Source organism: Loxodonta africana, chromosome 1, assembly GCF_030014295.1.
Source record: "Loxodonta africana isolate mLoxAfr1 chromosome 1, mLoxAfr1.hap2, whole genome shotgun sequence".
NCBI lineage: Eukaryota > Metazoa > Chordata > Mammalia > Proboscidea > Elephantidae > Loxodonta > Loxodonta africana.
Window position 1 is genome coordinate 130,385,277 of NC_087342.1, and position 25,806 is coordinate 130,411,082.

At 36.6% G+C, this 25,806-nt stretch overlaps 1 protein-coding gene across 1 annotated transcript in view; it reads left to right on the forward strand.

Annotated features, from left to right (window-relative positions):
• The window catches only part of ADGRB3 (adhesion G protein-coupled receptor B3), a 795,310-nt gene that overhangs the window by 467,126 nt on the left and 302,378 nt on the right, over window positions 1–25,806 (forward strand). Inside the window, exon 15 of the mRNA XM_023544583.2 lies at window positions 1,055–1,098. Coding sequence (XP_023400351.1) covers window positions 1,055–1,098 — 44 coding nt within the window. The remainder of the gene's footprint in view (window positions 1–1,054; window positions 1,099–25,806) is intronic.

Consider the following 25,806-nt stretch of genomic DNA (forward strand, 5'->3'; position numbering starts at 1 on the left):
TAAACTTTCATTAAAGTTTCATTAAATCCTGTGTACACTTGCGTTATTAGGAATATGGCACCAAAATTGTAGATGCACCTAAATTGTAGACTACTTTATTCTGCACAGGTTGGACACAAGTGGATGATTTCACTAAACACACACACTTTAATAAGAGTGTGTGCTCTAAAAGATGAGTGACATGGAGGATGTAAGAACTTGAAACCAACAAAAGCACAAACAGAGTACGTTTAATGTAGAAGAGAAGACTCTGCAGGAATGTGATATCGTCTATAGATATCTAAAGATATTCCATAAAGGAAGAATCACTTAGTTAATTTCAAAAGTCAAAATAAGGCCCAAAGGAATATAACCAGGCAGAAATAAAGAAAAAAAAATTCCAACAATTAGAACTCAAAACAGAAAGTACTTCCTTTGATAATCCAGTGTGGAAAACTCATTGTGTCATCCTGATGGTTATGGTGGGTACCCAATACATAATTATTGAATTGAATAAAATTCTAGCACTTTTTTCTTATAGTTTCATTAGACATGACTCTATACAAGTATGATCTGATGATTGAGAAGGTATTGCAAGTCAACAAACTCCTTGGAAGTAAATAGATAATACAACTACCTCTTCACTCCAAGCAGCTCACCATCTAGAGACAGAGGAGCAGAAGTGGTGGACATACATGTGCATAATACAATGGTTTAAATATTGTGAATTTGTTGGTCTTCTTAAAGAAGGTAATCCAGAAATAAATATTTTAGAGAAAGCAAAATGAAATAGAAGTCATCAAAGTATGGGCCTTGTGGTATATGAAAGCTTCACTTTCAATTTTTGATGTTTGGAATAAATGTGTTGTTTTCATGACTGAGATTTCATGAAATGGGTCATCAAATTTATGAAAAAGGAAATGCGATTTCTTAAGCATAAAAAAAATAGTGAAAGAATCTTTAAAGGATCTTAGTACAAGATAAGAAATCCACCAATCTGCTTGCATTTTACATAACCCCTCATTTTTTAGTTATGTACTCAAGATATATTTATTCTTTCTCTGCTTATTTTTAGGGTACTTTGAATCCCTATTGTGTGTTGTGGGATGACTCAAAAACGTAAGTGACAGATGCTTTCTTACATTACTTTGAACTAAATATTCAAAGCATATTAAGTTATTTCAGCCGCCTGCTGGTCAACAGGAATATGATAAGTCAGTGGGATGTGAGTTACACTCAGAGAGAAAACATTCTCTTTTTTTGTATCTGCAGGACAGCATGATGAATGTGTTTGTGTGTGAGGCCATTAGGTTATGTCCCAAGATAGGATTGCATTACCTAATATATAAGGCACATTACAATGTGGAGTCCATGAAGATTTTTTAAAATGTCTGGTATTTTTAAATTATAGAAGCTCAAATGCTATTTCAACATCTTCCCCTCATAATTCAGCTTAGCATTGCTGATTAAAATAGCAACTTCTATGGTCACTTGGCCAATGCATTACTTGCATGACCTTGAATCTATTATCAGAACAACCCGATATTTTTATGGGTCTTTCAACTTGTTTTGATATAAAAAAAAAACATTGCATGACATTTAACTGTATTCGTATATTCTATGAATTTTTGCAGAAAAAAGGAATAATAATTGTACTCAATAAGGGTGGATAATTCTTTTATGTATTTCCTTATTTGTACAAGTGATTGCAATATATCTGGTCAAAATCATCTTCGCCTCATTCATAATTCTGTGAGATTTTAATGTCTCAAAAAACAGAAAAAATCCTTCATTAATTCTTAATTAGACTCACACTCTAAATACTTAGGTAGGTTTCTTTCAGTGATGTAGCCATATTATACATTCCTTTTTTGAGGGAACAAGTAGGGAAAGGTGGAGAGATAAGTATCAATCAATCCCACGGCTAAAATGTTGTGAAACTATATTGCTGGATCCTGTGTATTTTAAGAATTCAGCCAGTATTCTTCAGCCTAAGTCTGATGTACATACATCTGAGGTTTCATGATGTCAATTACCTCTCACCAGTAGTTGTGGGTAAGTCCAGAAGAGGGACCCTGGCCATGTGCCCAGTCCTACAGTACTGATATAATCGAATCTACAAGTATCTTTATCTAGGTAAGAAATCCATGATATTAAGCATAATTTTTTGCTATTGGTTCAGGTATTCTAGGCTAGGTTCAGGTATTCTTCTGTTAGGAACCCTAGTGCCATAACGAGAATTCCAGCTTGCCCTGATGATTATATGAGCTGGATGCCTTCACTGATGTCATGATTTTTTTTCTCTTTGAAATATCTCCAGGAAATCACATAGAGAAACCCATAGTAGTAAAATTTCTGTGAATTTTCCCTCTGTGCCGATAGCCAAAGAAGACTTTGATGGACTATTCTAAGACACTGCTTAGTATATTGTATAACCAAGGGAAGACTAAAATACTGTAAGAATCTAACTGAATCTTTATTGCTCAAGAAAAACATGCTGTCTTAAACTCCAAAGTTTAGCTACTTTCATATATTCATGAATAATAGCCAACTTTGATTTAGGTTTATTATCTTTTCAGTGGGTAGAACATACTTCTATGCTGATCCAGAGGGAAATGTTACTTATTCCCAAAGTCCTTCAGAACCGTTAAAGCGACTCTACAAGAGACAGCATTCCCATATTTTTTTTGCCTCATCGTGGTTTCCTTTCACAAACAGTCTAAGGTGTTGAGTTTAATTTATAAGTCCACTGGTGTTTGAGGTCAATGTTAACCTTAGAAATCAATCACGCTGTACTTTCCTTAACATCTGCTGGTAACATGGCTCTTCTCAGTCACAAATAACATGTTTTAGCTTTACAAACTTCAACTTCGGAGTTGTCCTTGAAGAAGAGTATTTGGTGAGAGAAGGAAGTGTGCTTAGCTGCTTTTCAAAGAAGATTACATCAAGAGATAAATGTAGTCCATGTTTCCTTGATGTAACAAGAAAAGTGATCAAAAAGCTTCCCACCGAGAGAGAATTTCTGGCCCAGCACACTTTTTACCTATTTGCTTTTCTGAGTGAGTTTTTAAACAATGAAGGTTAAAAAAAAAACTTATTCCTTTCACATCTCTTCTGTTTTGATCGTGTTCATATATACAATAATTTCACTGATGCAGTGGTTTTAATGTTGAGTATACATCCTCTAAATAAAGATAATAAAAGAGGTATTGCCACTTCTTTTTATACAGAAGATGGATGAATTAAATGATACTTTAAAGATTACAGTAATAAAGTTGAAATTAGAAATTAGTTTTTAATTTTGGTTTAGGTTATCAAATTTTCTTTTAAAATTGTTTAAAGTAATTTTTATTACAAAAGTAATACATGTGTACCTTTTAACTGTAAAACTTTAAAACATTACTGCTAAGTCTAAAGGTTCCATTGACCATCACTCCCCCACTTGGGTCTCCATACCCACGCACCTCTCCAGGGTCACCCTTATTAACATTTTGTTATTTATAGTTTCGGACATCCATCTCGTCACTGACGTATGTATGCATACATAGAAATTAACCCTGCTTTAAAAGAAATGTTATCACACTGTATGTAATACTTTACAGCTTCAATTTTTCATTCAGCACTAGGTCTTGGAAAATTTTTGATGTTACTACTTACATTCCTTAAACGTGCTACATTGTATAGATTTATTTAAAACACCCAAAAACCCAGTGCCCTCGAGTCGATTCCGACTCCTAGCGACCCGATAGGATGGTGTAGAACTGCCCCATAGAGTTTCCAAGGAGCACCTGGCAGATTCGGGCTGCCGACATTTGGATTTATTTAGTGTTCGTTATTTATTTATTGGTCATTGAGGTAGTTTCCAATTAATTTTATTCTATAAACTGTGCTTCTATGTACCTATTTCCTTGTACATCCCACCTTGAGGATGTCTCTGACCAATCCAAAGTATTACCCTGTTGTTTATATTACCCTGTGTTATATCCTGCACAGTACACATTCCTACTTTCCTATTTATTTTTCTATGTAATTATTGTCTGTCTCTTCCACAAGAAAGTAAGCACCATAGAGAAGTATTTTATCTTTCCTATTTATCAATGCACTCTTGCCTACTATGATACTCACACATAGTATACATTCAACAAATATTTACTGAAAGAATGAATATTTGCATGTTCCTTGGGTACCCTTTCTATTTAAGAATTATTCTCATTTTTTTTTCAGTTGACTTACATATTTCTAGCAATTATTTGATCTAATATTAGAAGTGTAAAGGGAGAACATTTCGGCTTGTTAAGATACTAAGGTCCTTTATAAGCAACTAATTTTAGTTTTAAGTATAACCTATTACCTAATGATGCCAAGCAAAGACATTGTAGTCTACTCTCATTAGGCATAACAGTTTTGGAAAATTTTTTAAATGTATTTTGATTTTCCCTCAGCTAACAAATTAACAGGATCCAGAAAATGCTTCTCACTGCTGACCCATGAAATAAATTAAAAATAGTTTGCTCACTTCAAAAATAGGTCTGTTTTAGGTAGGAGATAACATGTCTCTTCTTAAAGTGTATTACAAAGTTATCATTTGGGTGACTGATAATTTTCACATTCTCTGGGCTAGCCCAAATCGGGATTTTGAGTATTAGAGTACATGTGGTAACTACTATATTCCCTGGGTAACATGTTTTAAATTAATCTGTGGTCTTTCTCTATGGGCCTTGGTAACACCATCTGATGCCCTCAAGTCTGTGAAGGGTTATGTTTGTTTTCACAAAATGTTTCAGAATTTTAATTCCTTAGTGTAACTTCTTAACTATTAGTGAACGGTTTTATCAATCCATTTGTAATTTATTTGCCTACATTGCTGTTGAAAACAAGAGCTTTTAAGGACTGGATATTCCCATTTTTCTACATTCCAAATTCATTTATTGGAGTTGGAAGTAGCAATAGTCATCTTGACTGAGACTGACACTGGCTTTTTTTTTTTTTTATTGTGCTTTAAGTGAAAGTTTACAAATCAGGTTAGTCTCTCATACAAAGATTTATATATACCTTGCTGTATACTCCTAGTTTCTCTCCCGCTACAAACCAACCAAACAGCAACATTAGCTATATTCTCTGCAAATAGTAATTTATGACATTTCTCCAAAAACCAACATAGTTCCAAGTTCAACAGTAAAAAGGAAAAAAAAAAAAAAAAAATCACCAGCAGTTGCTACTTTGGAGCTCAAGACACTGTTTTCAACAGAATTTTACGTCTACAGTTTGGTTCTCTGTTTCAGAGCATGAATTGCTTTTCAGATGAAAAACCTGGGGTGGTGGAGGTGTATGTGTGAGGGGAGAGAACCCAGGAAGGAAAACCACTGGGCAAGTAACAAGAGGTGCATTTCTCCGGTCAGACAACCACATGAGGAGGTAGTTATTCTGAGAACTTCTCAAATAGAGAATATTTTACTGATCTACTGAGAGTTGGGGAAATACAGGAGCTTCTCTGTGAGACTGAAGATAGCAACAGGAATACTTCTCCTCCAGGGAAGTCAGGACCAGGTGTCAGTGCAGCTTGAAAGTGGCTCTTTTCTGATGATAGAACTCTGTAAGTATCTTGGTACATCACCACACAAGGCAGCCACATACAACCTTGAGTTCCATCATCGCTGCTGTTGAGTTTTTTTCATTCCGCACTGACGTATTTCTCTTAAAAAAAAAAAAAAAAAATTTTTTTTTTTTTTTATTTCTGCTCCCTGTAGAGGTTAATATCTGCAAATGATTTGCTATTATTGATGGCAAACACACAGAGGAAGCCTTCGCCTGTCCTCACGTATTGGTCTCTCATGGCACTGTACTCCTCTTGTCCAGCTGTATCCAGTATGTCCAACAGACAGGTTTCACCGTCTATAACCACCTGTTTTCGGTATGAATCCTCTATGTCTCTCCACCCTGTATTCTCCCGTGTCCATTCCTCCAGCTTCTGTCTCCCTCTGCCTTCTCGTCTCCCCTCCAGACAGGAGCTGCCCACACAGCCTCATGTGTCTACCTGATCCAAGAAGCTCACTCCTCACCAGTATCATTTTCTTATAGTCCAGTCCAATCCCTGTATGAAGAGTTGCCTTTGGAAATGGTTCCAGTCTTGAGCTTACAGAATTGCTGGGGGCCATGACCTCCAGGTTTCTTCTACTCTCAGTCAGAACATTAAGTCTGGTCTTTTTAAAAGAAATTGAGGTCTGCATCCCTCTGCTTTCCTACTCCATCAGGGATTCTCTGTTGTGTTCTTTGTCAGGGCAATCATTGGTTGTAGGCGGGCACCATCTCTAGTTCTTCTGGTCTCAGGCTGATGACACTGGCTTGTTTTATCTCAGTGTTAACTAACCAAGATGCAGTGACCCCTCTCCTTTGGTTCTGTTATGCCTATTTCTTCATAACCACGACATTTCTCTCCTTTTGGCATCCATACTGGTAGTCACCATTTCATTTACCTCACAGTATGACTCCTAGCAAATATATAAGTAGCACCCAGCCTCATCCCATCATTCCAGGAGGGTTGCTCTTCTCCTTTAATCTTAAAGTGATTAACATAATCTATACCACTAGGGAGACATAGCATAATACCTTTAGGAATATAAAGCTAGAAAAGATCTGTTAGCTTTTAGAAGAAGTTCAAAGCAATTATACAAAGCATCACTATTATTGAATAGCCATCCATTCTCCTCAAGGTAATAACCAAATTATAAAGTTCTTTTTTAAACTTTATTCACACTGTGCTAGGCTGGGGGAAAACTAATATGGGCAGAATTTAATTTTCTTAAAATTGTAATAAGCAAAAAGAATAAAAATGAAATCTTGTTGATGATTTACTTTATGTAATAGTTAAGAAGAAAATTGTCTTAGTCATGTAGTGCTGCTATAACAGAAATACCACAAGTGGATGGCTTTAACAAAGAGAATTTTATTTCCTCACAATAAAATAGGCTAAAAGTCCAAATTCAGGGCATCACCTCCAGGGGAAGGCTTTCTTTCTCTGTTGGCCTTCCCTAGGAGCTCCTCTGTGCAGAGACCCCAGGTCCAAAGGACACATTCTACTCCCAGCACTGCTTTCTTGTTGGTATGAGGTCCCCATGTCTCTCTGCTCACTTCCCTCTTTTATATATCTCAAGAGACTGCCTCAGAACACAATCCAATCTTGTAGATTGAGTCCTGCCTCACTAATACAACTGCCACCCATCCTCCCTCATTACTGCCATAGAGGCAGGCTTTACAACATAAAGGAAAATCGCATAGTACCGGGAATCATGGCCCAGCTAACTTGATACACAGGTTTTCTGGGGGACATAATTCAATCCATGACATTAAATAGACCCAGAACAGCTAACTGTGTAAAACAGTAATATGATAGTCATGTTGTTTTTTGGGGGGGAGGGTATGAAAGCATTCTTTGCAGCTCTGTACTTACTTGACCTCTTTTCCTGAGCAGCAATGAAAACAAAACAAAAAAGACTGTCTCCAAAATATTTAGCACACATATAATCATGTTTCTAGTAGATCACTATATTTCCTGGTGATTCATTCAACCAAAGATAGATTTTAAAACTGTTTCACTACAAAGAGTATTGTTAATTTTATTACAAAGATTGATTTGTCTAAAACATGTTCATATGTACCTGAGTACATCATAGCAGTCAGTTCTTTGGAAGGAATTGCATGATTATATGACAGACGTATCTTCCAAATTAGCAATGTTCTAAGCAACTTCTAAACTGTCCAGCATATGTTCCAAGTGTCCACATGTTCGATTTCAGTCGATAGTCTTTAAGGTTATGTTTGCTTTTCCATAATAGAATGGTAAGAAATAACTATTTCTGACTTGGTGTGAACCTGCTTCAGTGAGTATATTCAGAGCCAGTATAAATATAATTGCAGAAACACCCATGTTAAATATTTGAAGTTTGCCTCTAAGATGTCAGGATTTCATGAAACTTCCCACAGTATAGCCACTCAGTGGGATTCAATGATCCATTCTCTAAGTATGTAAAACTATGTTATGCTTTCTTGTCCCTTGGTTATATTCACACTGATAGAAATGAGAACGTTAGACCTTTAAATGATTTAAACACTAGACCTTATAAATTGGCATAAAAGGTACCCAATCTCCAAAAACAAAGCATTATATCATAGTAAAAAAATAAATAATATTCAGAATCAGACCAGTTATTTCTTTTCAGATTTATTGTTGATAAAAATTTTTGCTTCTGTTTTCAAAGAAAAGGTGCTGTTTTAGAAGTGCTGTACACAGCAATAGAAAAATCTTCATTTCCTGAGAAAATAGAAGTGTAATTAAAGATTTTTTGGTAGGAAGCTTTATTTATTTTTTCTCTCTTCTGTTTTAGACTTTACATTACTTTTTGAAGTTTTGTGATTGCCACACTTGTGTGTTTTCTAATAAAGCCTTTATAAATTCTGAAGGACCTTGTTTCAACTTTCTTCAGCAATTTTTTTTTTCTTTTTTATCCCTTAAAATGTTTTAAATTACATCATTGGTTTTATGATATTGAATCTTAAGTGCCTAGTTGCCTGAAGCTGTATTCCTGAATTTGTTAGTGCATAAACTATCCCTTTTTAACTGATAAAGTTTATATAAGTGCTTCTAATGTTATTAACAACCGATTTTGTCCATTAGCGTGAGCTATAAAGCTCAAAAAATACTGCATTATGCCTTCAACCTTCAACATGTATTCTCAGGGCTAACATTGAGAGTACAATGACGCTGCTTTTATTTATTATTTATTTTTTTTAATTGCTTGCCTTGGTCTGTTAAAGCAGAGATTGGAAACTATAGCCCGTGGGACAAATCTATACTGCCACCTATTTTCATAAATGAAGTTTTATCAGAACTCAGTTGCTCCAATTTGCTTATGTATTGTCTATGGCTGCTTTAGCGCTACAGTTGCAGAGACAAGTAGTTGCAGTAGAAACAGTATGGTCCATAAAGCCTAAAATATTCACTCTCTTGTCCTTTGTAGACAAAAAAAAAAAAAATGACAACCCCTTCTGAAAACAGTGCTTTCCAACATGTTTCAAGGCTTGACACACATAAAAAATATTGATTGTACAGCACATTGGAGCAGAATGAAAACATTTGCAAACAGAGTCAGGATTGGGTGCCTGGGGCAAAGAGAACTGATATCTACATCAGTTCTGGAAAATTCTCAGTCATTATTTCAATATTAGCTTTGTTTATAATCGGTCTTATCTTCACCTGGAACTCTAAGGAATATAATTTCTTATCCACCTTGTCTCATAACTCCTCTTCCATATTTTCTGCTTTTTTTTTTTTCTCAGTGGTACATTTTGGATAAATTTTAACCTGTCATTAAATTCAGGAATTCTCTCCTCAGCTCTATCTAACCTGTTATTAAATATATCCATAGAGTTTTAAATTTCAGTTTTTGTCTTTTTTCATTTTTAGAGTTTCTGTTTGATAGTTTGAAACATTTACCATATTACTTTTTTGTTTCCTTTTTTAATGCAGGCATTTTTAAGCTTGTGCTTAATTTCTTTTAATCTAGTAAGCATAGTTGTTTCATAATCTCTGGCTGCTAATTCCTGCATTTGAAATTACCAGTCTGTTTCTGTTGCCTTTTGTTTTTCCTGATTCTCACTCAGTTCCTAATTTACTGGTATGCTGGATTAGGCTAATTGCCCTTGAAAAAATATTTGTGAGGATTTTTTGAGGCCTAGTATAAAGGTGTATTCCTCCAAAGGGGATTTGTATTTACCTCTACTAAGCACTTGGGCATATGACTTTAAACCTAGGTTCCTTAAACTAAAATTCAGCCTAGAGCATCCCTGGACCATGGAGGTGATGTCAACCTAGGCTGAAAATCCACGTGAGGGCCACATCACTGTTGTATTTGGTTTTTTCATATATATCTCAACATTTCTAGCAGTACCCAAATGGAAGGTTGATCTTCAAAAAAAAGTCATTACCAGAACTAGGAACTCTAAATCAATAACTCCTCACACATGTAAGTTTTTAACAAGATGCCAGTACCACAGCATACCTTATGCTAAGTGCTGCCCTAAAGTATTTTATCTATATATCTTTCATAACTTGTATATTAAAGCAATTTTATGTCCCCTTCTAGACTTATGTACTATAAGGTGTGGAAATGTGCCAGATTCTTCTTTGTAAATTCTACTGGGTTTAACAAAGAGATTTGCAAATAGTGCTTAGTAAATTCATCAATTTATTTGGCAAATATTTCATAAGAACCTATTATTTGCTCTGCTCTTCTTGGTGTTTGGCACATATATCAGTGAACAAACAAAAATACTGCTTTATGGAATTTAGATGGGGGTATGGGGAGGGTAATAAGAACATAAACGTAGTACGTAAATTATGTTGCATTTCAAAACGTAAATATTTCTTTAGGGGAAGGAGTAGATCAAGATAAGAAGAATGTTGTTGTTGTTGTTGTTGTTGTTGTTGTTGTTAGCTGCCATAGAGTTGACTCCTGACTCATAGTGACCCCGTGCACAACAAAACAAAATGCTGCCTGGTCCTGCTCCATCCCCATGATTGGTTGTGGATTGGACGATTGTGATCCATAGGGCTTTCATTGGCTGATTTTTTTTTTTTAATAACTTTTATTAAACTTCAAGTGAACGTTTACAAATCCAATCAGTCTGTCACATATAAGTTTACATACATCTCACTCCTTACTCCCACTTGCTCTCCCCCTCTTGAGTCAGCCCTTTCAGTCTCTCCTTTCTTGACAATTTTGCCGGCTTCCCTCTCTCTCTATCCTCCCATCCCCCCTCCAGACAAGAGTTGCCAACACAATCTCAAGTGTCCACCTGATATAATTAGCTCACTCTTCATCAGCGTCTCTCTCCCACCCGCTGACCAGTCCCTTTCATGTCTGATGAGTTGTCTTCGGGGATGGTTCCTGTCCTGTGCCAATAGAAGGTCTGGGGACCATGGCCGCCGGGATTCCTCTAGTCTCAGTCAGACCATTAAGTTTGGTCTTTTTATGAGAATTTGGGGTCTGTATCCCACTGATCTCCTGCTCCCTCAGGGGTCCTCTGCTGTGCTCCCTGTCAGGGCAGTCATCTATTGTGGCCGGGCACCAACTAGTTCTTCTGGTCTCAGGATGATGTAGGTCTCTGGTTCATGTGGCCCTTTCTGTCTCTTGGGCTCTTAGTTGTCGTGTGGCCTTGGTGTTCTTCATTTTCCTTTGCTCCAGGTGCGTTGAGACCAATTGATGCATCTTAGATGGCCGCTTGTTAGCATTTAAGACCCCAGATGCCACATTTCAAAGTGGGATGCAGAATGATTTCATAATAGAATTATTTTGCCAATTGACTTAGAAGTCCCCGCAAACCATGTTCCCCAGACCCCCGCGCTTGCTCCGCTGACCTTTGAAGCATTCATTTTATCCCAGAAACTTCTCTGCTTTTGGTCCAGTCCAATTGAGCTGACCTTCCATGTATTGAGTGTTGTCTTTCCCTTCACCTAAAGCAGTTCTTATCTACTGATTAATCAATAAAAAAACCCTCTCCCACCCTCTCTCCCTCCCCCCCTCGTAACCACAAAAGTATGTGTTCTTCTCAGGTTTACTATTTCTCAAGATCTTATAAGAGTGGTCTTATACAATATTTGTCCTTTTGCCTCTGACTCATTTCGCTCAGCATAATGCCTTCCAGGTTCCTCCATGTTATGAAATATTTCAGAGATTCGTCACTGTTCTTTATCGATGCGTAGTATTCCATTGTGTGAATATACCACAATTTATTTACCCATTCATCCGTTGATGGACACCTTGGTTGCTTCCAACTTTTTGCTATTGTAAACAGAGCTGCAATAAACATGGGTGTGCATGTATCTGTTTGTATGAAGGCTCTTGTATCTCTAGGGTATATTCCGAGGAGTGGGATTTCTGGGTTGTATGGTAGTTCTATTTCTAATTGTTTAAGATAACGCCAGATAGATTTCCAAAGTGGTTGTACCATTTTACATTCCCACCAGCAGTGTATGAGAGTTCCAATCTCTCCGCAGCCTCTCCAACATTTATTATTTTGTGTTTTAGTTTTAATTTGCATTTCTCTAATGGCTAATGATCGAGAGCATTTTCTCATGTATCTGTTGGCTGCCTGAATATCTTCTTTAGTGAAATGTGTGTTCATATCCTTTGCCCACTTCTTGATTGGGTTGTTTGTCTTTTTGTGGTTGAGTTTTGACAGAATCATGTAGATTTTAGAGATCAGGCGCTGGTCGGAGATGTCATAGCTGAAAATTCTTTCCCAATCTGTAGGTGGTCTTTTTACTCTTTTGGAGAAGTCTTTAGATGAGCATAGGTGTTTGATTTTTAGGAGCTCCCAGTTATCGGGTTTCTCTTCATCATTTTTGGTAATATTTTGTATTCTGTTTATACCTTGTATTAGGGCTCCTAAGGTTGTCCCAATTTTTTCTTCCATGATCTTTATCGTTTTAGTCTTTATGTTTAGGTCTTTGATCCACTTGGAGTTAGTTTTTGTGCTTGGTGTGAGGTATGGATCCTGTTTCATTTTTTTTGCAAATGGATATCCAGTTATGCCAGCACCATTTGTTAAAAAGGCTATCTTTTCCCCAATTAATTGACACTGGTCCTTTGTCAAATATCAGCTGCTCATACGTGGATGGATCTATGTCTGGGTTCTAAATTCTGTTCCATTGGTCTATGTGCCTGTTGTTGTACCAGTACCAGACTGTTTTGACTACTGCGGCTGTATAATAGGTTCTGAAATCAGGTAAAGTGAGGCCTCCCACTTTCTTCTTCTTTTTCAGTAGTGCTTTGCTTATCCGGGGCTTCTTTCCCTTCCGTATGGAATTGGTGATTTGTTTCTCTATCCCCTTAAAATATGACATTGGAATTTGGATCGGAAGTGCGTTAAATGTATAGATGGCTTTTGGTAGAATAGACATTTTTACTATGTTAAGTCTTCCTATCCATGAGCAAGGTATGTTTTTCCACTTAAGTATGTCCTTTTGAATTTCTTGTAGTAGAGCTTTGTAGTTTTCTTTGTATAGGTCTTTTACATCCTTGGTAAGATTTATTCCTAAGTATCTTATCTTCTTGGGGGCTACTGTGAATGGTATTGATTTGGTTATTTCCTCTTCGGTGTTCTTTTTGTTGATGTAGAGGAATCCAAGTGATTTTTGTATGTTTATTTTATAACCTGAGACTCTGCCAAACTCTTCTATTAGTTTCAGTAGTTTTCTGGAGGATTCCTTAGGGTTTTCTGTGTATATAATCATGTCATCTGCAAATAGTGATAGCTTTACTTCTTTCCTTGCCAATCCAGATACCTTTTATTTCTTTGTCTAGCCTAATTGCCCTGGCTAGGACTTCTAGCACGATGTTGAATAAGAGCGGTGATAAAGGGCATCCTTGTCTGGTTCCCGTTCTCAAGGGAAATGCTTTCAGGTTCTCTCCATTTAGAGTGATATTGGCTGTTGGCTTTGCATAGATGCCCTTTATTATGTTGAGGAATTTTCCTTCAATTCCTATTTGGGTAAGAGTTTTTATCATAAATGGGTGTTGGACTTTGTCAAATGCCTTTTCTGCATCAGTTGATAAGATCATGTGGTTTTTGTCTTTTGTTTTATTTATGTGGTGGATTACATTAATGGTTTTTCTGATATTAAACCAGCCTTGCATACCTGGTATAAATCCCACTTGATCAGGGTGAATTATTTTTTTGATGTGTTGTTGGATTCTATTGGCTAGAATTTTGTTGAGGATTTTTGCATCAATGTTCATGAGGGATATAGGTCTATAATTTTCTTTTTTTGTAATGTCTTTACCTGGTTTTGGTATCAGGGAGATGGTGGCTTCATAGAATGAGTTGGGTAGTATTCCGTCATTTTCTATGCTTTGGAATACCTTCCGAAGTAGTGGTGTTAACTCTTCTCTGAAAGTTTGGTAGAACTCTGCAGTGAAGCCGTCCGGGCCAGGGCTTTTTTTTGTTGGGAGTTTTTTGATTACTGTTTCAATCTCTTTTTTTGTTATGGGTCTATTTAGTTGTTCTACTTCTGAATGTGTTAGTTTAGGTAGGTAGTGTTTTTCCAGGAATTCATCCATTTCTTCTAGGTTTTCAAATTTGTTAGAGTACAATTTTTCATAATAATCTGAAATGATTATTTTAATTTCATTTGGTTCTGTTGTGATGTGGTCCTTCTCGTTTCTTCTTCGGGTTATTTGTTTCCTTTCCTGTATTTCTTTAGTCAGTCTAGCCAATGGTTTATCAATTTTGTTAATTTTTTCGAAGAACCAGCTTTTGGCTTTGTTAATTCTTTCAATTGTTTTTCTGTTCTCTAATTCATTTAGTTCAGCTCTAATTTTTATTATTTGTTTTCTTCTGGTGCCTGATGGATTCTTTTGTTGCTCACTTTCTATTTGTTCAAGTTTTCGGGACAGTTCTCTGATTTTGGCTCTTTCTTCTTTTTGTATGTGTGCATTTATCGATATAAATTGGCCTCTGAGCACTGCTTTTGCTGTGTTCCAGAGGTTTTGATAGGAAGTATTTTCATTCTCGTTGCATTCTAAGAATTTCCTTATTCCCTCCTTGATGTCTTCTATAACCCAGTCTTTTTTCAGGAGGGTATTGTTCATTTTCCAAGTATTTGATTTCTTTTCCATAGTTTTTCTGTTATTGATCTCTAGTTTTATTGCCTTGTGGTCTGAGAAGATGCTTTGTAATATTTCGATGTTTTGGACTCTGCAAAGGTTTGTTTTATGACCTAATATGTGGTCTATTCTAGAGAATGTTCCATGTGCGCTAGAAAAAAAAGTATATTTTGCAGCAGTTGGGTGGAGAGTTCTGTATAAGTCAATGAGGTCAAGTTGGTTGATTGTTGTAATTAGATCTTCCGTGTCTCTATTGAGCTTCTTACTAGATGTCCTGTCCTTGTCCGAAAGTGGTGTGTTGAAGTCTCCTACTATAATTGTGGAGGTATCTATCTCGCTTTTCAATTCTGTTAAAATTTGATTTATGTATCTTGCAGCCCTGTCATTGGGTGCATAAATATTTAATATGGTTATGTCTTCCTGATCAATTGTCCCTTTTATCATTATATAGTGTCCTTCTTTATCCTTTGTGGTGGATTTAACTCTAAAGTCTATTTTGTCAGAAATTAATATTGCTACTCCTCTTCTTTTTTGCTTATTGTTTGCTTGATATACTATTTTCCATCCTTTGAGTTTTAGTTTGTGTCTCTAAGTCTAAGGTGTGTCTCTTGTAGGCAGCATATAGATGGATCGTGTTTCTTTACCCAGTCTGTGACTCTCTGTCTCTTTATTGGTGCATTTAGTCCATTTACATTCAGGGTAATTATAGATAAATAAGTTTTTAGTGCTGTCATTTTGATGCCTTTTTATGTGTGTTGTTGACAATTTCATTTTTCCGCATACTTTTTTGTGCTGAGGCGTTTTTCTTAGTAAATTGTGAGATCCTCATTTTCATAGTGTTTGACTTTATGTTAGCTGAGTCATTACGTTTTTCTTGGCTTTTATCTTGAGTTATAGAGTTGTTATACCTTTTTTGTGGTTACCTTATTATTTACCCCTATTTTTCTAAGTAAAAACCTAACTTGTATTGTTCTATATCACCTTGTATCACTCTCCATATGGCAGTTCAATGCCTCCTGTATTTAGTCCCTCTTTTTGATTATTGTGATCTTTTACCTATTGACTTCCATGATTCCCTGTTATGTGTATTTTTTTTTTAATTAATCTTAATTTGTTTGTTTTTGTGATTTCCCTATTTGAGTTGATATCAGGAGGTTCTGTTTTGTGACCTTGTGTTGTGCTGATATCTGATATTATTGGTTCTCTGACCAAACAATATCCTTTAGTATTTCTTGTAGCTTTGGTTTGGTTTTTGCAAATTCTCTAAACTTGTGTTTGTCTGTAAATGTCTTAATTTCGACTTCATATTTCAGAGAGAGTTTTGCTGGATATATGATCCTTGGCTGGCAGTTTTTCTCCTTCAGTGTTCTGTATATGTTGTCCCATTCCCTTCTTGCCTGCATGGTTTCTGCTGAGTAGTCTGAACTTATTCTTATTGATTCTCCCTTGAAGGAAACCTTTCTTTTCTCCCTGGCTGCTTTTAAAATTTTCTGTTTATCTTTGGTTTTGGTGAGTTTGATGATAATATGTCTTGGTGTTTTTCTTTTTGGATCAATCTTAAATGGGGTTCGATGAGCATCTTGGATAGATATCCTTTCATCTTTCATGATGTCAGGAAAGTTTTCTGTCAGGAGTTCTTCAACTATTTTCTCTGTGTTTTCTGTCCCCCCTCCCTGTTCTGGGACTCTAATCATCCGCAGGTTATCCTTCTTGATAGAGTCCCACATAATTCTTAGGGTTTCTTCCTTTTTTTAAATTCTTTTATCTGATTTTTTTTCAGCTATGTTGGTGTTGATTCCCTGGTCCTCCAGATGTCCCAGTCTGCATTCTAATTGCTCGAGTCTGCTCCTCTGACTTCCTAGTGCGTTGTCTAATTCTGTAATTTTATTGTTAATCTTTTGGATTTCTACATGCTGTCTCTCTATGGATTCTTGCAACTTCTTAATTTTTCCACTATGTTCTTGAATAATCTTTTTGAGTTCTTCAACAGTTTTATCAGTGTGTTCCTTGGCTTTTTCTGCAGTTATCCTAATTTCATTTGTGATATCATTAAGCATTCTGTAAATTAGTTTTTTATATTCTGTATCTGATAATTCCAGGATCGTATCTTCATTTGGGAAAGATTTTGATTCTTTTGTTTGGGGGGTTGGAGAAGCTGTCATGGTCTGCTTCTTTAAGTGGTTTGATATGGATTGTTGTCTCCGAGCCATCACTGGGAAACTAGTTTTTCCAGAAAATCCGCTGCGTCCAGTCCAAATCCCGACGAGACAGTTCCCCGGCTGGAACGCTGCTCTTCCTGCTCCAAGACCAGTCACTGCCTCCCAGGGACTTCTTCTACCGGCTGCGTCCCACGCCGCCTGCGGAACCGGCTGGTCTCCCTCCCGGGGTTAGTTCAGGGGGGTGGAGCCGCTCTCTGTGCTTGTGCCGTACCTGACTGGTACGCTGGCTCCAGGCTCTGGAAACAATCGCTGCTTCCCCATATTAGTTTGTTCTCCGTCTCTAAATCTGTGTTTGTTGTTCAGGGTTCATAGATTGTTAAGTATGTGATCGATTCACTTGTTTTTCCGTGTCTTTGTTGTAAGAGGGATCCGAGGTAGCGTCTGCCTAGTCCGCCATCTTGGCTCTGCCCTTCGTTGGTTGATTTTTGGAAATAGATTTTCAGGCCTTTCTTCCTAGTCCAACTTACTCTAGAAGCTTCACTGAAACCTGTTCAGTGTCAGAGCAACACACCAGCCTCCACTGACAGAGGGTGGTGGCTACACATGAGGTGCATTGGTCAGTAAACAAACCCAGGTTTCCAGCATGAAAGGCCAAAATTCTACCACTGACCCACTAACGACCTTAACAGAGGAGAATAAGGTGTGCCATTTAATTCAATTAATTTATTTACATGCCTTTGATTGCCTTATTCTAAGATGCCACAATTCATTTATAATTTATTATTTATTTATCAAGTACCCAAAATGTGTAAGATATCACTTCAGGACCCATTTCTGGTTGCTCAGGTTTGGTCATATGCTTTCCTAAGCCACCTAACTAGCCGTGACGTTCAGCGTTAGAGTTCTCTGTCCATCTCACTTAGCTTTTCTCAAGTGTTTAGCCTACCATCTTCATCTGTATTTTGTGTGCAGTCTAAATGTCTATCCCCTCCACCCCACAGTGGACATTATCTCAGGCATCCAATTAAATTGTGTATTGCCTGAAAAGTGGCAGGCATAAATTATGAAATGATGGCTAAATATTCTCAAATGAATACAGTTAAAATTCTGGCCAAAATGTATCCATATTACGTAAAGGGAAATTTTTTTAAATCAAGAAACCATGTCTGCTTGGCTCAGTGGCTAACACATAGAGGGTGCCCAATAAAAGTTTGGGGAATGGGTGGGTTGTCTGGTTGATTGGTTGGTTAGTAGGAGTTCTTAACAGGGAAGGAGAGTTCTTTATATTCCTTTGCCCACACAATGGGCCTCATCTATCTGGGAGCCATTTTCTTTCATTTTTTTTAATGTGTCAGACACCTTGGGAAGTATTCCCAGAGTGGGGAGGAAAAAAAAAATTAACTTGGACGAAGTAAGGTCAAGAGATGCAGGCCAGGAGACTGAGGTGTCACCGGAAGCTGTCATCAGTATTTGCAGTGGGTTAAACATACACTCTCTCCCTTGCCCCATCTACCCTCTTTCCCCTTTCATCCCCTGAAAGTCATTGAGGTTAGTTTGCAAAGTATTTACTTAAACAAAATGTTTTAAAACCAATAATAGCAAAACTGGGAATTCATCCAATATTTCTCACCAATTTATACTGTTCTTCAGGTCTCTGGGATGATTCCAAGAGATCTTTTTGACAGGATTTTTAAAATTATGTTGTTAAAATATTAATGGGCATAGTATTAATAGGAGCAACCTAGCACTGGCTGGTAAGGATAGGCCCCTGGTGAACTTCTTCATTTTCTAGTGTCTGTGGTTCTATTTCCAAAAAAAAGGTCTATTTAAATTGCTGAAAATTCATATTAGATAATTTTAGAGCTGTATTTTTTTTTCAGCCTTTTGAATGACTCGGGCTAAAATTTTCCCTTCTTATATATCCTATAAACAACAAACTAGACATTTTTTCTTAATATTTAATTTGCTGTTTCCTCTTCTTATTTTAAGACTCAGAACTGCCCACTTGTAGCATAGTGAATAACGTGGTGTCCAATAAGAAAAGGTGGCAGTATCAGCGCTTCTTAGATACTACTAACGAAGCCATCCACTATGTATTTGTACCTATTTCTTAAATACCTTACTAACATTTTTTTCTAAATCATTTGAAATGTTGATTTGAATAACATTAGTGAGTGGGAGAAAAACGTAAATAGAATTGTCTTCAGGTGTGGTCATAAATACTTGAGGTTATAGAGCCAACTTTTGGGGGCCATTGAAAAAAGCAATAGGATAAAAATGCATGTCATAGTAATGGTTTTAATTTAAAAAATTAAAATCTACTGTTCAATCATTTTATTTTTTTGATATATTGTACATAAGTAATTATATTTGAGGATTGTAAATCAAATAATAACTATAACCACAACGTATTACAAATTTTATTTGGAGACAAATTGACTCCTATTGCTGATGAAATATTTTGCAAAGATTGAAAACAAAAGAAGGCATTTTAAAAATATATGGAAACATGGCTTATAAGAAAGAATGTTGTTTGGAAAGATGCGTTTGAAAAGATGTTAATATCTTCAAAATAGGAGTAAAATAATACATTGCCAATACAAAACAAACGAAAGGATATTTGGCCATTCTCTCTCCTTCCTACAAGCAACTCTTTTAGTGTGAACTGATAAATGACTGCTTTTTGTTGCTTTTAGTACAACTGGGCTTTGGAAGAATTGGCCCATTTCATTGCCTTGAATTTTTATCAGCATCATAAGCCTGCACTGGCCAGCACTGTTCTCACATGGTGTACTCAACAGACAAACTCAAAGTGGATGGTGCTTTTTCCTGTCATTAGTAGATTGTAGCTATGTTCTGTAGAAGCGTGGTTTTGTTTACCAGGTTTTGTGAAACTAAATTTGAGAAAACAGCTAGGAACTTGAAACCTGGTGCCAGATTTTTTGATTATTTTTGGTGTGTGTGTGTGTGTGTGTTTTGAGAGGTTGTCTTAGTTATCTAGCACTGTTATAACATAAATACCACAAGTGGATAGCTTTAACAAACAGAAATTTATTTTCTCACCGTTTAGGAGGCTAGGAGTCCGAATTCAGGGTGCCAGCTCTAAGGAAAGACTTTCTTTTTCTGTCAGCTCTAGGAGAAGGTCCTTGTCTCTTCAGCTTCTATTTCCTGGTTCCTTGGAGATCTCCATGTGGCTTGGCATCTGTCTTGCCCCATCTCTCAGTTTGCTTAATCTACTCCTTTTATATCTTGCAAGAGACTGAGTCAAGACACATCATACATTGATCCTGCTTATTAACATAACAAAGACAACCCATTCCAAAATGGGATTATAATCACAGACATAAAGTTTAGGATTTACAACACATTGAAGGACATATTTCAATCTATAACAAAGGGGAAGAGGGAAATTGGAGTAGTGTTGAAGGAAGTAAGAGAGTCTTCCAACCATATATATATATATATATATAATTTTATTGTGCTTTAAGTGAAAGTTAATAGCCCAAGTTAATTTATCATTCAAAAATTTATACACATATTGTTTAGTGACATTGGTCGCAATCCCCACAATGTGACAGCACAGTCCTCCTTTCCACCCGGGGTTTCCCGAGTCCATTCATCCTGCTCCTGTCCCTTCCTGCCTCATCTTGGTTTTGGATAGGAGTTGCTCATTTGGTCTCTTATATTTGATTGAACTAAGAAGCGCATTCCTCACGTGTGTTATTTTTTGTTTTATAGGCCTGTCTAATCTTTGAAAAGTGGGCTTTAGGAGTAGTTTCAGTTCTAGGTTGGCAGAGTGTCCTGGAACCATAGTCTCAGGGGTTCGTCCAGTCTCTGTCAGAGCAGTAAATCTGGCCTTTTTTCATGAATTTGAATTTTGTTCTACATATTTCTCCTGCTCTGTCTGGGACTGTCTGTTGTGATCACTGTCAACGTAGTCAGTGGTGGTAGCCAGACACCATCTAGTTCTTCCGGGCTCAGGCTGGTGCAAGCTCTGGTTCATGTGCTCCTTTAGTCCTTTGGGCTAATATTGGGCTACTACGTAACTAGGGTTGTCTCTCTATAAACTAAAAAAACCTGTTGCCGTCGAGTCGATTCCAACTCCTAGCAACCCTATAGGACAGAGTAGAACCATCCCATATGTTTCCAAGGAGCAGCTGGTGGATTTGAACTGCCGACCTTTAGGTTAGCAGACCAGCTCTTAACCTCTGTACCAGCAGGGTTTCTCCTGAAACCAAATAGCTATTTAATAAATATATGCTTAATTGAAACTTAATGAAGCATTTAATTTTATAATGGATTGAGAGAGGCAATTTTCTTGTCTATATTGATGTATATGTTGCACTAAAAATGGTAAATTTATGGACAGATATAAATAAAGAATATATAGTATTTCAGAGTTGATAGGTCACCTGGTTCAGCCTATAATGCCTAGCAATCTTACGTGTTCCTGAAAGTCGAAATGTTCTTGTTCTTCTTTTTTTTTTAATGAGAAATAAGTTCTTTTTGCCACAGAAAATACAAAGTGATTCAGTGTTCATGGGAGGGATTCATAATTCAGGCTCTTATTTTCACACTGCCTTTCAACAACACCTACGCTACCCAGAATAATAATGCGCTAAGCTGCAGTGCCTGCAAAGTGTTTCAATAAAAGAAGGAAATTATTTTCATAATTACTGATAAGTTCTTAATTTGTTCTACTAAGTGGTAAATCAACCAGAGTTGGTGAAAGAAGCGATTCTTGTGTGTTGACATTACAGGTTTTAGAGAGGGGCTTACAGTTGTCTTAAAACGTTAGGGAGTGAGAATTTAATTTTTAAGAAGACAAAGGGTTAATTAGCAGTAATTCTTTGGTGCCAGTTCTTTGAAGATCTGACAGGCAAGTATCCTATTGCTTCCTGATATTTAAAATGCTCAGTAAAGTCATTGACTGATTTCTCCTATTAAAGTAGACAGTAGTAGGTTTTAGTGAATACAGCTTCAAGATATCAGCAGAACAGAAAGCCGTTGAAACTATAATTAAACTTGTCAAAAAATATTAACATGAAAAGGTATTTACTGAGATCTGCTCTGCACAGAGACATAATCATTGACTTTACAAAGAAGTGCACTATTTCAGAGACTTTCCGATGCATGACAGTTTGGTGTTTAATAAATGTATATTAAAGGAAAGATTTGTTACATGAATGAATGTATGAATGAACATTTATATCTTTTTTTTTTTTTTTAATGAGCCAGTCTCTTCCTTACAGGTTACCTGGCAATATCACAAACTGTTCTGAGCCTCTATTTTTAGGGTTAAGTAAATAATTCACTGACACTTCATTTATCCAGCATCTTCGTAGGATGAAATAATCTTTATACAAAAAATTCTGCTTAAGTGACCCTTATCTCTTTTAGATCTAATCTAAATGTTCCTAGAATGTACTTTATATCCTCGCATCTGTATGATGAGCATGTCCTAAGCTAAGATAGTGTTGCTGCCCTGGAGTACTGTCCCTTTCTACCTGATTAGAGGAATACTATCAGGCACACCTCTCTACCTTGCCATTGCAGGATGTTTAGCTGCATCCCTGGCCTCTACCCACTAGATGCCAGTAGCAACAGCTCCCCCTCAGTTGTGACAACAAAAAAATATCTCTAAACAAAAGATATCTTTAGACAGTGCCAACTGTCTCTGGGATGAGGGAGGATCATCCCCAGTTGAGAGCAATTGATACAGGGCGACTTGTTAAAAATGCAAATTTCTATCTTGTTTTTCATTTTTGAAACTTGTATTTCCTAGATTTGAAATCAAATAACCAAACTGAGTCTGTAAACTTAGTTTTACACAGACTTCTAAACCCCTGTTAGTGTTACCATTTATTCAGTACCTCTTTTCCAAGTTAAGGGCATGGACCCTGAAACCGTGCACTTCCTCGGGGCCCTCAGCTGTTGCTGAGCCAGTTAGGGGGCATGGCACGGTGAAATTTGACTGTAATGTGATGTGCTGTACATACCAAGGTGATGGGTGATGTCACTGTACAGATCATTCTCTGGCTCAAAGTGCCTTTTCTTCCAGGGCCTTTAACAAATTTTCTGCGACTAACCAAATAGGTGGCAACCATTGTAGATGGGGCATAACTTCTATTCACTCACTCACTCATTAATTTAGTTATTAACTTACTTAATCCATTCATACATTCTTCTATTCAAGAACTGTTTATTAAGCATCCACCATTTGTTGGGAATTTTGTTAAATGTTGGAGACACAAATAATAAGCAAGATATGGAACTTGCAAATTTTAGGGGAAGCATTAGCAATATGGTCACAAAAAACAAAGCCTGCTCAACCACTTCATGATTAAGACCTTGATCTTCATTAGCAAGATTCTATAACTGAGCTACCCAGCTATGGGAGGTAAATTAGCAACTTATTCAGCAAAGGAAATAGCACGCTGGTTGTCTGGAAAAGATAATTTAGTGCCTAATGTTTGCCCCAGTCATAATCAGTAACATAGGGGAAATTAGGTTAACGGTGCTGAACATATTTCCTATGTTCTTACTATTAGAGAGAGGAAATTTTCCTGAAATTTAATTAAATTACCATGATAGTTTAATTTTAGACATAAAAGTGTGTTAAAAAAAGCATTCTGTGTCTTCTACTAATTTTAAATAAAAAATCATTATGTTAAAAGTATTGACAAGATTAGGAAACTGTAAAAAACATTAACTTTTAACAATAAAGTTAGAAAATGATTATCAAAGGGGTTGCTTAAGTTCCTTTCTGGAGCCCATTTTCCTTTACACTGTCTGCAGGCATGGCCCCTTTTCCTGGGTTCTGGATTCCCTTTTCTCTAGCTTCTCTCAGGACCTTTCTCCAGCAATTACACCCTCCCTTTTCTGTTCTGTAGCCTGGCCTTCCCTACTGACTTTTCCCCCTTTGCTAGTAAAGATCCTTGGGTTCTATTCACCTTCAGAATAAACTCCTTTTAACCTATTTAATTTTGTAGTTATTCTCAAAGGCTTGAGTCATCTGTCGTATTCCCTCTATCCTACATCAAGGTCAATGGCTTCTTTTACTGAATGCCAGAAATGTCCAGCATCCTTCTGTATGTCCTGATGTCTATCTAAAGGGAGATAGAAACAATATAGTTGGCCCAATACCTTACATGCTTATTGAATGGTTTATTTGAAGTTAACATTTCTAATTAACTTTTCTTGAGTTCACTTCTTTCAACAATTAGATTATAAGTATCTTAAGGACAGAGACAAATTCTCTTTACCTTTGTATCCACCTCTAGTCCCATCCCAAACCTGCACCTACCTTTTTACACATAGCAAATGATCCAAAAGGACTTTGGAAATTTGAATGGCTGATGATGCTTGTAACCAACATGTATGAAATGTGTTTGCTGTGCAAGTTGCTATGCTGGACACGGAGGACACACAAATTAATAAATAAATATCCTTCCCTCAAGAAGTTTTAGTTAGTGGTGAAAACAAAAAAGTAAACAGATGATTACAGTTGATAAGCAAAAGAGTACATATAGGGTGCTCTGATCTTACATTAGAAAACATTTAACCATCATTGAAAGGCATCAATTCTTCCTTGGTTTTCCTTATTCACTGTCCATCTTTCTCATACATATGAGGTGACTGAAAATACCATGGCTTGGGTCAGGTGCACCTTGGTCTTCAAAGTGACATCTTTGTTTTTCAATACTTTAAAGAGGTCTTTTGTAGCAGATTTGCCCAGTGCAATTTGTCGTTTGATCATGGCAGGCTCCCGGCCTAGAGTTCTGAGCTGCATGTTATGAAGGTAGCACGCTCTGTATCAGCACAGGGAGAGAGCAAGCTGGGAGGCACGGCTGTCTGTCGGGGCCTGAGCATTGAGGAAGGAACAATAAATTTGTTCAAAGGCACAACCAGCATATTTAGTTAGTGAAAATTAGACTGGGAAAGTAGGGAAGTCTGGTTGATAAATAATATTAAAGTCCAGGCCAAGAAAATTGGGTTAGGAATAAGATTTTTCAGTTTGCCTGGATATTTTAATAGCTTTGTCTGCCTGAAAGAAAATGCAGTGCTTTGAGATGTTTACTTTTTAGTTCATGAGTTCTGCGCGTATGAAAGACATTTATTTACCTCACAAAGTAATCACGAAGTGAGTCCCTGAACTGGACAAACAGAGATGCCTATTGAAATTTATAGCTTCAATATCATGGGAATGGTGCCATACACACACACACACACACACACACACACACACACACGTCTTTGTTTGTACTGTTATATTCAGTATTGTTTTTTATTCCTATATATTCTTGGATTATCACACAAGTTTTTTATGTTTTCTTGGTTAATATTGCATAGGCACAGTGCAGGGGTAAATAAACATAATACCATTATTTTACATGTTATCTAATGTAAGATCAGAGTACCTAGAATGTCTTTGAAGACAATGAAAAAGCAGCACAATGTTCATTGTTCTCTCTCAGATTTTTTTTTTTTTTTTTTTTTGTGGCTCACATTGCATTTTTTTTAGTGGAATTTTCCATTTCTTCCTGGAACTTTTTAAATACTCCATTTGGAGCGTTTCTGATATGATAAAGCCTGAAAGTCCCTTTAGGTCATAAATGAATATTTCAGCTTTACTAGTTCTTCACTACAAATTGTTATAGTCGAAAGCTTGAAATTTAATTTACTGTTTTATGTGATGATGCCTAACATCCGTATGTAAAACCAACCCAAGTCCCAAAGCCATGTGAGCTTGCTTTAATTGAAGACAGTTTTACTCTGTTCAAGAAAAAGGATTTCCTCCCTTCTTGTTCATCACTATTAAATGCATCATTTATCCTAGGCGTCTATTACGTACTCATATCCAGATTTTCCGTGAAAGTAAGAGACACTTAGCAGTTATATTAACTATATGATGCCACTGAAATACTTATAAATATAAAAACCTCTCTGAATATTAACTCTCCTATGGCCTTAATTTAAAAAGTATCTGCGTTTTAGCTCATTAA